Source organism: Phyllobates terribilis, unplaced genomic scaffold, assembly GCF_046119375.1.
Source record: "Phyllobates terribilis strain yellow unplaced genomic scaffold, ASM4611937v1 Scaffold_2__4_contigs__length_985480577, whole genome shotgun sequence".
NCBI lineage: Eukaryota > Metazoa > Chordata > Amphibia > Anura > Dendrobatidae > Phyllobates > Phyllobates terribilis.
In genome coordinates this window covers 86,069,082-86,084,490 of record NW_027362762.1, presented here as the reverse complement: position 1 = coordinate 86,084,490, position 15,409 = coordinate 86,069,082, and the positions used below count along the sequence as shown (strand labels likewise).

General features: G+C 51.7%; 1 protein-coding gene across 1 annotated transcript in view; it reads left to right on the top strand.

Annotated features, from left to right (window-relative positions):
- Positions 1-5,761: 5,761 nt before the first annotated feature.
- Positions 5,762-15,409, top strand: part of PANX1 (pannexin 1) — a 44,081-nt gene continuing 34,433 nt past the window's right edge. Inside the window, exon 1 of the mRNA XM_073662180.1 lies at positions 5,762-6,090. Within this exon, the coding sequence (XP_073518281.1) occupies positions 5,910-6,090 (181 nt within the window). The 5' untranslated portion in view covers positions 5,762-5,909. The remainder of the gene's footprint in view (positions 6,091-15,409) is intronic.

Below are 15,409 nucleotides of genomic sequence, written 5' to 3'. Positions count from 1 at the left end.
ATCCAGCAGGGAGATCGTCCGGCGGAGGAATTCTGTTCGGAGTTCCGTAGGTGGGCCACGGACACCCAGTGGAATGACCCGGCTCTTAGGAGCCAGTTTTGTCAAGGTTTATCCGACAAATTACAGGATGTGTTGGCACAGTATGACTCTCCCGCGTCACTGGAAGCCGCTATGGCCCTGGCTATTCGCGTTGACAGACGGCTTCGGGAGAGGTGCGGGATAACTCGACCCCCTGTGATGACTCCACCTCCTACAAGGTCCCCTCATATGGTGGTTCCCCTGGTCAGTCCAGAGGAGCCTATGCAATTAGGAGGGACATCATTTCGGGGGAGGGGACCGGTGGTGTGCCATAAGACAGGAAGGTGTTTCTTCTGCGGGAGAAAGGGACATTTTATTGGGGGGTGTCCATCCCGTCCCTTGCAGAGTGAAGAGTCGTCGGAAAACTGTTGATCCCAGGTTGTGTGGTGGACGGCAATCTGGGAGTAGGTATTTCGTCCCTAGGTTCGTCTCAGTTTCTCGTACCGGCGGAGGTGGTGGTGGGTACGAGAACTGAGAGGATATCTGTTCTTCTGGATAGTGGGGCCGGGGCTAATCTGGTTGATGCTCGGTTTGCCCGGGTTCAAGGTATGCGATTGAGTGAGTTGGCTAAACCCATCCCCATATTCTCGATCGATGCCAGGCCTCTCGGTCAGGGAAGTTTTTTGCAAGCTGTGCATGACGTAAAACTTCAAGTGGGGGCGATACATAAAGAACTGTTGTCTTGCTACGTGTTGGAGGGTCTTCCCACTCCTATAGTGTTGGGCCTTCCTTGGTTAACTAAGCATAACCCGGTTATTAATTGGCAAACCAGAGAGATAAGCCAATGGAGTAAATTCTGTAATAAAAACTGCATGAACACGGTCATCGGTGCGGTTACTCCTTGGGTCTTACCTCCATTTCTGGCGGACTTTGAGGATGTATTCTCGGAGAAAGGGTGTCAGGAACTACCTCCTCATCGCGAGTATGACTGTTCTGTAAAACTGCTCCCTGAGGCCAAGTTACCTAAAGCTAGGTTGTATAACCTTTCTGGTCCTGAGAGGCAGGCCATGAAGGATTATATTTCAGAAAGTCTGGCTAAGGGGCATATTAGACCTTCATCTTCACCGGTGGCTGCGGGGTTCTTCTTTGTTAAGAAGAAAGATGGAGGCCTACGCCCTTGCCTGGATTTCCGTGAACTTAATCGGATTACGGTCCGAGATCCGTATCCACTCCCACTTATTCCCGATCTCTTTAATCAGATCGTGGGCGCCAAATGGTTCTCTAAGTTGGATCTCAGTGGGGCGTACAATCTGATTAGGATGAAGGAGGGGGATGAGTGGAAGACGGCGTTTAACACTCCGGAGGGGCATTATGAGAACCTTGTCATGCCATTCGGTCTGACTAATGCCCCGGCGGTGTTCCAACACTTTGTTAATGACATTTTTCGCCGCCTGGTGGGACAGTTTGTTGTCATATATCTGGATGATATCTTAATTTACTCGCCGGATCTGGTGTCTCATCAGGAGCACGTTAGGCAGGTGTTACAGATCTTGCGGGATAATAAACTGTATGCCAAATGGGAAAAGTGTGTGTTCGCCGTACAGGAACTCCAGTTTTTAGGCTTCCTGGTTTCAGCGTCCGGTTTTCGTATGGACCCTGGGAAAGTGCGGGCAGTTCTTGAGTGGGATCGGCCAGAGAATCTTAAGGCACTACAACGTTTCCTGGGGTTTGCTAATTATTACCGGAAGTTCATTCGTAATTTCTCGTCCATGGTTAAGCCTCTCACAGACATGACTAAAAAGGGGACTGATTTTTCTAGGTGGTCTGACAAGGCTTGTCAAGCATTCTCCTGCTTGAAAAAATGTTTTGCCTCGGCACCCATACTCATTCAACCTGATGCGTCACAGCCGTTCATTGTAGAGGTGGACGCTTCTGAGGTAGGGGTGGGAGCAGTATTGTCACAAGGTTCGTCCCCTGGTAAGTGGCATCCGTGCGCCTTTTTCTCTAAAAAATTGTCGTCCGCTGAGAGGAATTACGATGTCGGCAATAGGGAACTCTTGGCCATTAAGTTAGCTTTTGAGGAGTGGCGCCATTTTTTGGAGGGGGCAGTCCATCCGGTCACCGTCATCACCGATCACAAGAACCTGCTATATCTGGAGTCCGCGAAACGTCTGAATCCCAGACAAGCTAGGTGGTCATTGTTTTTTACCAGGTTTAATTTTGTCGTTACATATCGTCCTGGGTCAAAAAATGTAAAGGCGGATGCCTTATCTCGCAGTTTCCCTGGGGCCGGGAATACGGACGACCCGATTCCTATCCTTCAGGAGGGGGTGGTGGTTTCGGCAGTATGCTCTGAGCTGGAGGAGGAGGTATTGGAGGCTCAGGGGGACGCCCCTGTTGGACCTCCGGGGAGACTGTTTGTTCCAGATCAGTTGCGACAAAAGGTGATCGAGGCACACCATAACTCAGTTTTGGCAGGACACCCGGGGAGTAAAGCAACTGTGGATCTCCTCTCACGTCGGTTTTGGTGGCCTAACTTACATAAGGAGGTGGTAACTTTTGTCGCGTCCTGTGGGGTTTGTGCGCGCTCTAAGACCTCACATACCCGTCCGTCTGGGGCCCTCTTACCTTTGAAGATCCCGGAGCGTCCTTGGACTCATCTGTCTATGGACTTTATTACGGACCTCCCTCCGTCTTCGGGTAAAACGGTCATACTCGTTGTAGTGGACAGGTTCAGCAAGATGGCACATTTTATCGCTCTTCCGGCTCTCCCTAATGCTAAAACTCTTGCGCAGGTGTTCATTGGGGAGATTGTGAGGCTTCACGGGGTACCCTCCGATGTGGTGTCTGATCGGGGGTCTCAGTTTGTGTCCAAGTTCTGGAAGGCGTTTTGTGCACGGCGGGGGATGCATTTGTCATTCTCATCGGCTTTTCACCCTCAGACCAATGGTCAGACGGAACGTATGAACCAGAGCTTGGAGACATATCTCCGGTGTTTTGTGTCAGAGAACCAGGAGGACTGGGCTTCTTTCTTACCTCTGGCAGAGTTTGCTCTTAATAATAGGCGGAGCGAGTCCATTGGTAAGTCCCCGTTTTTTGGGGCATATGGTTTTCACCCCCAGTTTTGTACTTTCAGTAGGGGGGGCTCTTCGGGGGTTCCTGAGGAGGAACGATTTTCCTCATCACTCGCTTCAGTATGGAGAGGGGTGCTGAAGAATCTGAATACTATGGGGAACCGATACAAACGTATGGCTGATAGGAGGAGAGTGTCTGGTCCGGACCTAAGTGTGAACGATCGGGTATGGTTGTCTACCAGGAATATTAAACTTAAGGTTCCCTCCTGGAAACTGGGTCCCAGGTTCATCGGGCCGTACAGAATCAGTTCTATTATTAATCCGGTGGCATTCCGTCTTGACCTCCCCCCTACGTTTAAAATTCACAACGTGTTCCACAGATCGTTGCTTAAGAGGTATGTGGCGCCGGTGGTACCGTCACCTTTACCTCCCCCTCCAGTGGTGGTCAATGGTAACTTGGAGTTCCAGGTATCAAGGGTCATCGATTCACGTTTTAATCGCCGGTCCCTTCAGTACCTGGTTCATTGGAAAGGGTATGGTCCTGAGGAGAGGATGTGGGTTCCTGCGTCGGATATTAACGCAGACCGATTAGTTCGGGCCTTCCACACGACTCACCCGGATAAACCTGGCCCTGAGGGTCCGGAGGCCCCTCGTAGAAGGGGGGGTACTGTCACGGGTGTGTCGCCACGAAGATCGTCACGATTACACAGCCTGACTTCTCGCAGCTGACTTTTTGGTGCTTTGTGTTTTCGGCAGTGAGGGAGTTAATTCTCTCTCTCTCTGTGCTAGACGAGGTCCAGCCTCGCCCAGCTGCAATCAATGCTGCTGTAGTGAGTCTCCTTCAAATGCCTGCTGGTCTGTTTGGGAAGTGTCGGTGAAAGCATTTCATACAGACTTACAGAGCGGATCGTGGTATTTGGAGTGGTTTTTCCCTTCCTCGCTTTATCATTTATCTCCTTTCCCGTTGGTGTTCCCTCTGTTGTAGTTGTGTAGTTTTTGTATGCAAGGTGGTTTTGGTTTTTCCCTTGTACTGTCTTGTTCGTCTAAGTACTGTGTGTGGGCATATTATTACTTGTCCTCTTTTGTTGTGATCGGGGTCCTTCTCAGGACTAGATTACTTAGGTGCAGGGATCCTCAGGAGGTAGGGGTTACGCTGGCGGCCTGGACCTCTGTACCTTTAACAGTACCTCCAGGTTGAGGGATTAGTCAGGGCCCCAGCTTAGGGTCAGCTTAGGCCCCCTACCTCCAGTATACAGAGACAGCGTGACACCTAGCCTGGGAGGCCAAGGACTGAAGGAGAGAAGAGAGGAGTGGGAGCAGGAAGGCTCCAGGAACCGAAGGGACCCTAGGGGTACGGGGCCGTGCAGAAGGCCACCAGTACTCCCGCTGCTACCAGGAGGTAGAGGGGTCAGGCCAGATAAGGGGAACCCATCCCTCAACTAGCGGAGAAACAGCAAGGCTCAACTAGAAACCGGAGGCTGCAGCATTTCATGTACTGCAGGCCAAAGTCCACACCAGTCTCACTAAGAAGGTAGCCACATAGGACCCAGGGGACGGAACACACGTCGCCCGCCAAGGCCCCAGGGTACCGGATAGAAGTGTCACTGGGTGTGAGGTGCAGGGAGAAGGCCAGAGAGAGGACACACAGAAGGGGGTCCTGCTAAGTACTCCGGAGCTATCTGGGGGTGGACTGAGCCCCTCACTGAGTACGCACAGCACGACGGGGGAGATTGCTCTGGTACCTGTAATCTGGACTGCAACAACTGTGAGTAAAGATCTTGGGACAGCATCACACGGACTCTGTGTTCATTACTGACTCCTGCACTACAACCACCATCATCCACCCACACTGCCCTGAAGCTACACTCTTCCTGTGGGGAGTAATAATACCCCTGCTGCAATACCACCAGCTTCAGAGGACTGTTCCGCAGCGGCGGCCCCCTTTAGCCGCACTCCACAGGTGGCGTAGTCGGACATTATAAAAACCCATATATACAAATAACCCCTTGGATTGACCGCCCTGGGTCACGGACCGGGTCACCGCCACTGTGACTACAACCCCCAGCATCTACCGGCCTGGCTCCGGGTACCCCACGGCCCAGGGGGCGCGTCACTTATATGAGTAGGACCACCCACTGGACTCATATGAGTAGGACCACCCACTATACTCACGAATAGGACCTCCCACTGGACTCAGTGGTCGCCCATTGTGCTATTTAAATGCCACCACCAGAGATTGACCCTGAGCACGACATATATGTACGGCAGGGGGCCCCAAGGGGTTAAACTGGGAATTTTTAGAGTTTTTTCATTCATCTGCAACCAATCAATGGGCTGATACCGCGGATGTCAGCGATTGGCTGCAGCCAATGTATACAAGCAGGGAATTTGGTGGAAAATAAAGCTTTAGTCCTGTAGACATAAATTCTGCTCCAAAAGCCAGTGATTGGGAAGATCCAACTGGTAAAAACTGGAGCTAAGACTAAAAGTTCAGACGTGGATAAAGGAGGAGATGCAGGGGTGACCCAGGCTGCAGACAGGGCAGGGGCATGGCTGTGCGGTGCTGGACGTGCTGAGGACACAGCTGAGGAAAGCCCCTTTAAGACAGCAGAGACTTGTGTGACAGCAGCGGTGAGTCACTTGGAGAGCACAGCCGCAGGCCCCGCCCCCTGAGGTGCCGCCCTCGCCCCGCCCCCGCATGCTCCGCCCCACACGAGGGCACGGTGTTGTCACTGTGCGGGTGAGCCGGGTGTGATTGTGTCCGGGTGAGCTTGTGTGCAGGTGACCCGGCGCCCTCCCTCCTGGCCGCCCGCAGACATGGCCATCGCTCACATCGCCACTGAGTACGTGTTCTCGGACTTTCTACTGAAGGATGCGCCCGAGTCCAAGTACAAGGGGCTGCGGCTGGAGCTGGCGGCGGACAAGATCGTGGCGTGTATCGCGGTGGGGCTGCCGCTGCTGCTCATCTCGCTGGCCTTCGCCCAGGAGATCACCATGGGTGAGTGCTGCCGCCGCCGGCAGAGCCAGACACAAAGACAGGTGGGGGCCGCGCCCCCTGCCGGACACCGGGGGCACTGCGAGTACCGGCATTGTGTGCCCGGGCCACTGTGTATGGAGGCAGCATGGGCACTGCTGAGGAGGACTGTGACAGTGTACTACTGAGGGGTACACAGTGACGGGGATACACAGTGACATGGGGGTGCTGTGCGGTGACTGGGATACACAGTGACATGGGGGTGCTGTGCGGTGACGGGGATACACAGTGACATGGGGGTGCTGTGCGGTGACGGGGATACACAGTGACATGGGGGTGCTGTGCGGTGACTGGGATACACAGTGACATGGGGGTGCTGTGCGGTGACGGGGATACACAGTGACATGGGGGTGCTGTGATGGGGATACAGTGACATGGGGGTGCTGTGATGGGGATACAGTGACATGGGGGTGCGGTGACGGGGATACACAGTGACATGGGGGTGCGGTGATGGGGATACAGTGACATGGGGGTGCTGTGCGGTGACGGGGATACAGTGACATCGGGGTGCTGTGCGGTGACGGGGTACACAGTGACGGGGATACACAGTGACATGGGGGGTGCTGTGCGGTGACGGGGATACACAGTGACATGGGGGGTGCTGTGCGGTGACGGGGATACAGTGACATGGGGGTGCTGTGCGGTGACGGGGATACAGTGACATGGGGGTGCTGTGCGGTGACAGGGATACACAGTGACATGGGGGTGCTGTGCGGTGACGGGGATACAGTGAAATGGGGGTGCTGTGCGGTGACGGGGATACACAGTGACATGGGGGTGCTGTGCGGTGACGGGAGTACACAGTGACGGGGATACTCAGTGACATGGGGGTGCTGTGCGGTGACTGGGATACAGTGACATGGGGGTGCTGTGCGGTGACGGGGATACACAGTGACATGGGGGTGCTGTATGGTGACGGGGATACAGTGACATGGGGGTGCTGTGCGGTGACGGGGATACACAGTGACATGGGGGTGCTGTGCGGTGACGGGGGTACACAGTGACGGGGATACTCAGTGACATGGGGGTGCTGTGCGGTGACGGGGATACAGTGACATGGGGGTGCTGTGCGGTGACTGGGATACAGTGACATGGGGGTGCTGTGCGGTGACGGGGATACACAGTGACATGGGGGTGCTGTGCGGTGACGGGGATACACAGTGACATGGGGGTGCTGTGCGGTGACGGGGATACACAGTGACATGGGGGGTGCTGTGCGGTGACGGGGATACACAGTGACATGGGGGGTGCTGTGCGGTGACGGGGATACAGTGACATGGGGGGTGCTGTGCGGTGACTGGGATACACAGTGACATGGGGGGTGCTGTGCGGTGACTGGGATACACAGTGACATGGGGGGTGCTGTGCGGTGACGGGGATACACAGTGACATGGGGGTGCTGTGCGGTGACGGGGATACACAGTGACATGGCGGTGCTGTGCGGTGACGGGGGTACACGGGGACATGGGGGTGCTGTGCGGTGACGGGGATACACGGGGACATGGGGGTACACGGGGACATGGGGGTGCGGTGACGGGGGTACACGGGGACATGGGGGTGCGGTGCGGTGATAAAATACAGACTGGATTTTTTTTTACAATGGATATTATACAGCAATGGGTGTTTGTATAGTGACAGTGAGTGTTATACAATCACAGAGTCTTGTACAGTGTTGAGGCGGCTGGCACTCTTGTTGGATGGCGCTGAGGCGGCTGGCGCTCGGATGGCTCTCTTGCTGGGTGGCGCTGAGGCTGCTGGCGCTCTTGGGTGGCTCTCTTGCTGGGTGGCGCTGAGGCGGCTGCCGCTCTTGGGTGGCTCTCTTGCTGGGTGGCGCTGAGGCTGCTGGCGCTCTTGGGTGGCTCTCTTGCTGGGTGGCGCTGAGGCTGCTGGCGCTCTTGGGTGGCTCTCTTGCTGGGTGGCGCTGAGGCTGCTGGCGCTCTTGGGTGGCTCTCTTGCTGGGTGGCGCTGAGGCTGCTGGCGCTCTTGGGTGGCGCTCTTCTTGTACTTTATGGAATTGCCCCTGTACACTGCTCTGATGCTCTGGTGTTTTGTTCCTGTGATATGTAGGGATACTGCGGTATAAGCCCTTCTCTGAGGTCACGGTGCTCAGGGCACTGGGGAGGGCTAGTGGGGCTTCTCTTCAGACTAGTGAAACAATCTTCTTGCCCTCTAGCTCCTGAGCTCTGTGGTTGCGCTGCGTTGTCTGCCCCATCCCTGCAGTGACTGCTGCCGGCTGTCCTCGCTGTATTTTACCTTCCTGATTCCTACAGCTACCCTGTCCTGACAACTGCATATAACAGGCCATGGTTGTCACTCAGGCAGCACAGCTCCAGCCCGTGTGATATTCCGCAGGGCTGTACATGGAGGCTGCAGTCACCGTCCTCTGCTGCCGGATTAGTCAGATTTCCATAATCACTTATTGTAGGCGGAGAAGCCATGTTCTCAGCAGTAGCTTAGATTCTTCTAGTTTAGTTTCACACTGTTCATAAATCAGCTGACTGCAGAAAGTCCGAGCAAGCAAAGCTGCAGTGAAAAGCATGAGGGAAAATACAGGCCAGCAGCCTGAAATGTGGATTTCTGTTTACCTCACAGTCTCCATAGATGATGTTACACATTAATGACGTTGTCCAGTGAAAACAAGTGATCGCCTGTGCGCAGGACAAGTGATGTGTGATCGCTGAGACCCAGATCTATCTTTTATCCCTTTTACAAGACAAGGTTGCAAATCTGAGGCCGACCGCTGCTACAATCATTCTGAGGCTTCTGGAGAAAGCTGAGAGCAGCGCTCTGCAGCCCCCGAGCTTGGCACTGCTGATCAGTGCGGATCCAGGAGTCTGACCCCACACAGCCATCAGCTCTCACCTATCCGGAGTATAAGTGATAACCAGAGAAACTTATAATGTAATATTCTGTCCTCTACTGTTCCCAATCTGTGATATGTGGGTGCACACAATTTGTCTTGGGGGGTCTTCACTTAAAGTCTTGGTGGCTACTCCAATGTGATTTGAGTACAGGGTCACACGAGAAGCCCCAGGGAGTAGCCCCCTGATAGGCTATGTCCATCTCCCACCGATTTCTTATAGAGAGCAGACTGCAACACCTACCATAATCTGCATCCCCCCCCCCCTTCTGCTTGGTTCCCTTGGGCTCTGCCATTGCTCCCTCAATCTCCCGTCCCTCCCCCCTTGGCTCCCTCGGGGGCTCCCCCCCCCCCCCGCCTTGGCTCTCTCGGGCTCCACCTCTTGGCTCTCTTGGCCCCCCCTTCCCCCCCCCGCCTTGGCTCTCTCGGGCCCTCCCCCGCCTTGGCTCTCTCGGGGGCCTCCGCCGCCTTGGCTCTCTCGGGGGGCCTCCCCCGCCTTTGCTCTCTCGGGGGGCCTCCCCCGCCTTTGCTCTCTCGGGGGGCCTCCCCCGCCTTTGCTCTCTCGGGGGGCCTCCCCCGCCTTTGCTCTCTCGGGGGGCCTCCCCCGCCTTTGCTCTCTCCTTGGCTCTCTTGGGCTCCCCCCCCCCCTCCCCCGCCTTGGCTCTCTCGGGGCCCTCCCCCGCCTTGGCTCTCTCCTTGGCTCTCTTGGGCTCCCCCCCCCCCCTCCCCCGCCTTGGCTCTCTCGGGGCCCTCCCCCGCCTTGGCTCTCTCCTTGGCTCTCCCCCCTCCCCTGCCTTACAAAAGGATTGATTGGTTGTGACATAATTGGTCGGGGCACAGTCGGGAGGCCTCCATACACATTTGATTTGTCACCTGTTCCTGCCGGGATTGGGGGGCTCAACCCGACCCTTATCTAATGTGGGCTTAACCTTGCAAGTTAGATGATAAGTTGCTGATTGGTGATGGGTCCATAGGAGCCCCCCAGTAATCAGCGAAATTCCCAACACTGCACATTATCCCCGATCCACAGGACGGAACAGGCTGAGTGATGGGGGTGCGACTGATGGGGCTCCCACCAATCAGCACCTTCCAAGGTTGTATCATTCAGTGTAGGGAATATCCGTTTAAAGGGGTTGTCCACTACTATTAATAATGGGTCTATATTTATGTTGAAAAGAAGTATCTTTGTAAATACCTTGCGTTGCTCTTAGCGCCGCTCACAGGCATCACGTGTCCCCCCGCTGATGTCACGTCACGTCACGTCAAGTGAGGCGTGACATCAGTGATGCGGTCCCCGCGGTGGATGCCGGGTGTGATGCGGGGGGTAACCCCGCCCAGCATCCACCGTGGAACGCAGACGAGAAACTCCGGCTGCATCCGGAACATGACGTGACATCAGCGGATGTCAGAGCCGGCTGCAACCGGGGGTCATGTGATGCCTGTGAGCGGGCAGTGATAGCGCCACTGACAGGCAGTAACTGCAACGCAAGGTATTGACAAAGAAACTTCTATTCATCATAAAAATAGAGTGACCAATTATTAATAGTAGTGGACAACCCCTTTAAGGGGATATTCCCTACACTGAAAGATACAACCTTGGAAGGTTCTGATTGGTGGGAGCCCCATCAGTAGTACCCCCATCACTCAGCCTGTTCCGTCCTGTTCCCCTGTATGTGATGCTACCATGCAAGAGGGGCCACCCGCCATTGCTGTCAGTCGCTACGATTTCTGCAAGACCAAATTTTCGTGCACTTATACGTGAAAGCCACCAGACAGGAGCGAGACGGTGGGTTTATCTCACAGAGGATTGTCCAGACTGCATGCAATTATAGGAAACAGACAGCTGGGAGAAGCAGTAGGTCTACAAGGCGTTTCTGCTTCTAGGAGTAATGAGGACGGTTTCTGTTCATTGACAGCAAACAGAGAACTTTAAATAGTGGAGAAGTAAAACACGTAATAGAAAGTTACCAAACTTTTCCTGGATTCCAGAGTCTTGTTCTTGGTTTTGCTCTGTGGTTATAGGATCGGATGTGGTATGTTATCTTGTATAATTAGTACCCACATAACCAGTGGGTAGAATCATTTATCCATTTCTCACCCACTTCTAAAATTAGACATCGAGGGAGTTAATCCGCTGCGTTGTGACATGCGGTATATAATTATATACATCCGCACCTAGGATCTGTATGCATCTTGTGGCAACTGCAATAATGGAGGCAATTAATGGGTTACTCAGGTGTGTGCATCTGATATAATAATGTCCTGGCACAGAATGACCCGGCGTCCACTGAGACATCACGTGGAGGAGGTTTATTTTCTTGCAGCACCTCTTACCTACTTTATGTGATTCAAGGTGTCCACATTTTTACATTTAGTTTACAGCTGCCTCACCTGGACCTGGTGCGGTTCTGCTGATCCGGACTGAGAGCTACATGTTGTCTTATAGGGGCTGAGGTTTGGTGTCGTAGGACCACAGGAGATGTGGTCAAATCTGGAACCAGTCCTAGGGCCCCATTATGTGGCTGTAACATCCGGTCCCTACTAAATCGTCCCCCAGTGGAGACCCCATAACGTTAAAGAGCGGGGAGCCCGAGTACTGAGGAGCAGAGGGCGGAAAAGTCACAAACGCTCTGCTGACTCCATAACTGCAGAGTCCGGACCTCCTCTGGTATTAGCATCAGCACAAACACTGACTCAGTGCACAAGGTCCATAAAAGTACAGCTAGAAATGAGAAGAACATGACAGAGCCTGGACCTCAACCCCATGCAACACCTTTGGGATGAATTGGAAAGGAAATTGTGATGCTCGGCCTCTCCCCAACATCAGGGTCTGGCCTCACCAATGCTTTTCTGGATGAATAAATCAAAATTTCCACAGACGCCTCCCAAATCTTGTAGCAAAGCTTTTCTGTCTGCAGAGGATTGACTCCAAGTCTTCATTCCATGTAGAGCGTTTCGGCTAGGAGAACCGCGGTTGCAGATGTTTATGCGAATGTTGGAACGTGGCCACCTGACTTGTCTGTATTGGCCGTTACCTAAGCAGGCAACACATCGAGAAATGTTTTATTCTATTGATGTCTATGGAAAGTCTGGTTGACCGCTAACAAAGTGACTCCTGGAAGAGCCTAACCTAAAATCTGCTGTCTGACCCTGGGCGAGTGTATAGGATGTCCACCAGTGCCCGATGTCTCCCTACTTCAGTAAGGTGGTGTCCATGATAGTTGTACCGCTGTTGGATCTTCCACAATCAGCAGTCGCTGCCGGGAGAATCGGAATTGTCTTGAACCTGTCTATGGACGTGCTGGTTCTCCAGATCAGGAGATGCTCGTTCTATGCTGGATCAGTTATGGTGCTTTCACATTGAGTATTTTTTGCTGAGTTTAAGGAGCAAAAGCTCTCCAAAAGCCACAAGTTTCAACTGGAGAGTTTCTGCTCTAAAATGCAGCAAAATAAACCTACACCCTTTCAAGGGGTCCTCTTCAGTGTCCTAAAGTTTTTTTTTTTTTCTAAAGGCCGACCATAAGGTGGTCTCCATGTCAGGACCTCCATCCATCAGCCGAAGCTTTGCACTAAGATTGAATTTACACTTCAGTTTTTGTCATCAGTGCGCAGGGTCCGATTTCCGTGTGCTCATCTGTTTTTCTCATATGAAAAAAAAGAAAAAACCCAAGGAGGTTTCTACAGCTTCTTCTAAGATTAGTCTGCGAAAACCAAAACCTGGCCGTCCTCTGTCTGCAGTCTTTCTTTTCATGGACCTATCCTTCTGAATGGGCAATTTTGGATTCAAATCCAGCAGGTCTCAGATTTCGGAGAGGCTGTTGTGCCTGGCGTTATTTCCCGAGGCCACGTGTCGTTGCTCCTGTCACGGTGGGTGTAGGTCTGCAGCCGCACCCCGTGTGTGTGAGCAGTACATTCTCTGCAGTCACTGATCCTGACAGGTGGCCATTCCGGCTCCTGCGTGTAATATCTGCCCTCCCTGGGGTCATGGTTGCATTTTTGCCGCTCCGTTGCTCCGTAACACATTGCATTGCCGCTGCCGAGATCGGATTTAAAGAAAATTGAATTTTTTTTTCCCTCCACATTTCCTTACCACTTACAAATTCTCTGCTTGCTGTCATCTTGTCTTCCAAGGCTGTAAAGCCGGATCTGACCCCGTCTATGCTTTTTAAGATAAATGCATACAGTACAGACCAAAAGTTTGGACACACCTTCTCATTTAAAGATTTTTCTGTATTTTCATGACTTTGAAAATTGTACATTCACACTGAAAGCATCAAAACTATGAATTAACACATGTGGAATTATATACTTAACAAAAAAGTGTGAAACAACTGAAAATATGTCTTATATTCTAGGTTCTTCAAAGTAGCCACCTTTTGCTTTGATGACTGCTTTGCACACTCTTGGCATTCTCTTGATGAGCTTCAAGAGGTAGTCACCGGAAATGGTCTTCTAGCAATCTTGAAGGAGTTCCCAGAGATGCTTAGCACTTGTTGGCCCTTTTGCCTTCACTCTGCGGTCCAGCTCACCCCAAACCATCTCGATTGGGTTCAGGTCTGGTGACTGTGGAGGCCAGGTCATCTGGCGTAGCACCCCATCACTCTCCTTCTTGGTCAAATAGCCCTTACACAGCCTGGAGGTGGGTTTGGGGTCATTGTCCTGTTGAAAAATAAATGAGGGTCCAACTAAACGCAAACCGGATGGAATAGCATGCTGCTGCAAGATGCTGTGGTAGCCATGCTGGTTCAGTATGCCTTCAATTTTGAATAAATCCCCAACAGTGTCACCAGCAAAGCACCCCCACACCATCACACCATCACACCTCCTCCTCCATGCTTCACGGTGGGAACCAGGCATGTAGAGTCCATCCGTTCACCTTTTCTGCGTCGCACAAAGACACGGTGGTTGGAACCAAAGATCTCAAATTTTGACCCATCAGACCAAAGCACAGATTTCCACTGGTCTAATGTCCATTCCTTGTGTTCTTTAGCCCAAACAAGTCTCTTCTGCTTGTTGCCTGTCCTTAGCAGTGGTTTCCTAGCAGCTATTTTACCATGAAGGCCTGCTGCACAAAGTCTCCTCTTAACAGTTGTTGAAGAGATGTGTCTGCTGCTAGAACTCTGTGGAATTGACCTGGTCTCTAATCTGAGCTGCTGTTAACCTGCGATTTCTGAGGCTGGTGACTTGGATAAACTTATCCTCAGAAGCAGAGGTGACTCTTGGTCTTCCTTTCCTGGGGGGGTCTTCATGTGAGCCAGTTTCTTTGTAGCGCTTGATGGTTTTTGCAACTGCACTTGGGGACACTTTCAAAGTTTGCCCAATTTTTCGGACTGACTGACCTTCATTTCTTAAAGTAATGATGGCCACTCGTTTTTCTTTACTTAGCTGCTTTTTTCTTGCCATAATACATATTCTAACAGTCTATTCAGTAGAACTATCAGCTGTGTATCCACCTGACATCTGCACAACACAACTGATGGTCCCAACCCCATCTATAAGGCAAGAAATCCCCCTTATTAAACCTGACAGGGCACACCTGTGAAGTGAAAACCATTTCCGGTGACTACCTCTTGAAGCTCATCAAGAGAATGCCAAGAGTGTGCAAAGCAGTCATCAAAGCAAAAGGTGGCTACTTTGAAGAACCTAGAATATAAGACATATTTTCAGTTGTTTCACACTTTTTTGTTAAGTATATAATTCCACATGTGTTAATTCATAGTTTTGATGCCTTCAGTGTGAATGTACAATTTTCAAAGTCATGAAAATACAGAAAAATCTTTAAATGAGAAGGTGTGTCCAAACTTTTGGTCTGTACTGTATGTGGGAAAAAAATCTGACGCTTATCTTTAACCCCTTAATGACGCAGTTATTCTGAGGATTGAGAATACAGCATTTTTTTTTGGGAGTGAAGTTAAAGGGGTTTTCCCACAAAGTTGAGTTTAATTAATAGATCTTGGAATAATAATAAGTTCCATGATTGGATGTGATTAAATAAAATGTTCCTGTGCTGAGATAATCTTATAAATGTGCCCCTGCTGTGTACTGTGTAATGGCTGTGTCTGACCGTACAGGGACATGGTCTGATCATACCACAGCTCCTGGGCAGGGGAGGAAGCAAAAGAGTATACAGACAGGACAGCAGGGGATTGCAAATAGTTTTTGTTTTTTAAAAAAATGTTTTGCCTCACAAAAAGAATCAGATTCCCTGCTGTCCTGTCTGTATACTCTCTTGCGTCCTCCCCTGCCCAGGAGCTGGGGCACATTTATAAGATTATCTCAGCACAGGAACATTTTATTTAAACACATCCAAGTGTGAAACTTATTATTCTAGGATGTATTGATTAAATCAATTTTTAAAATAATATTTGTTCATGAGAAAACCCCTTTAAGGTCCTTTATGAACTTGATAGTATTGATAATGTT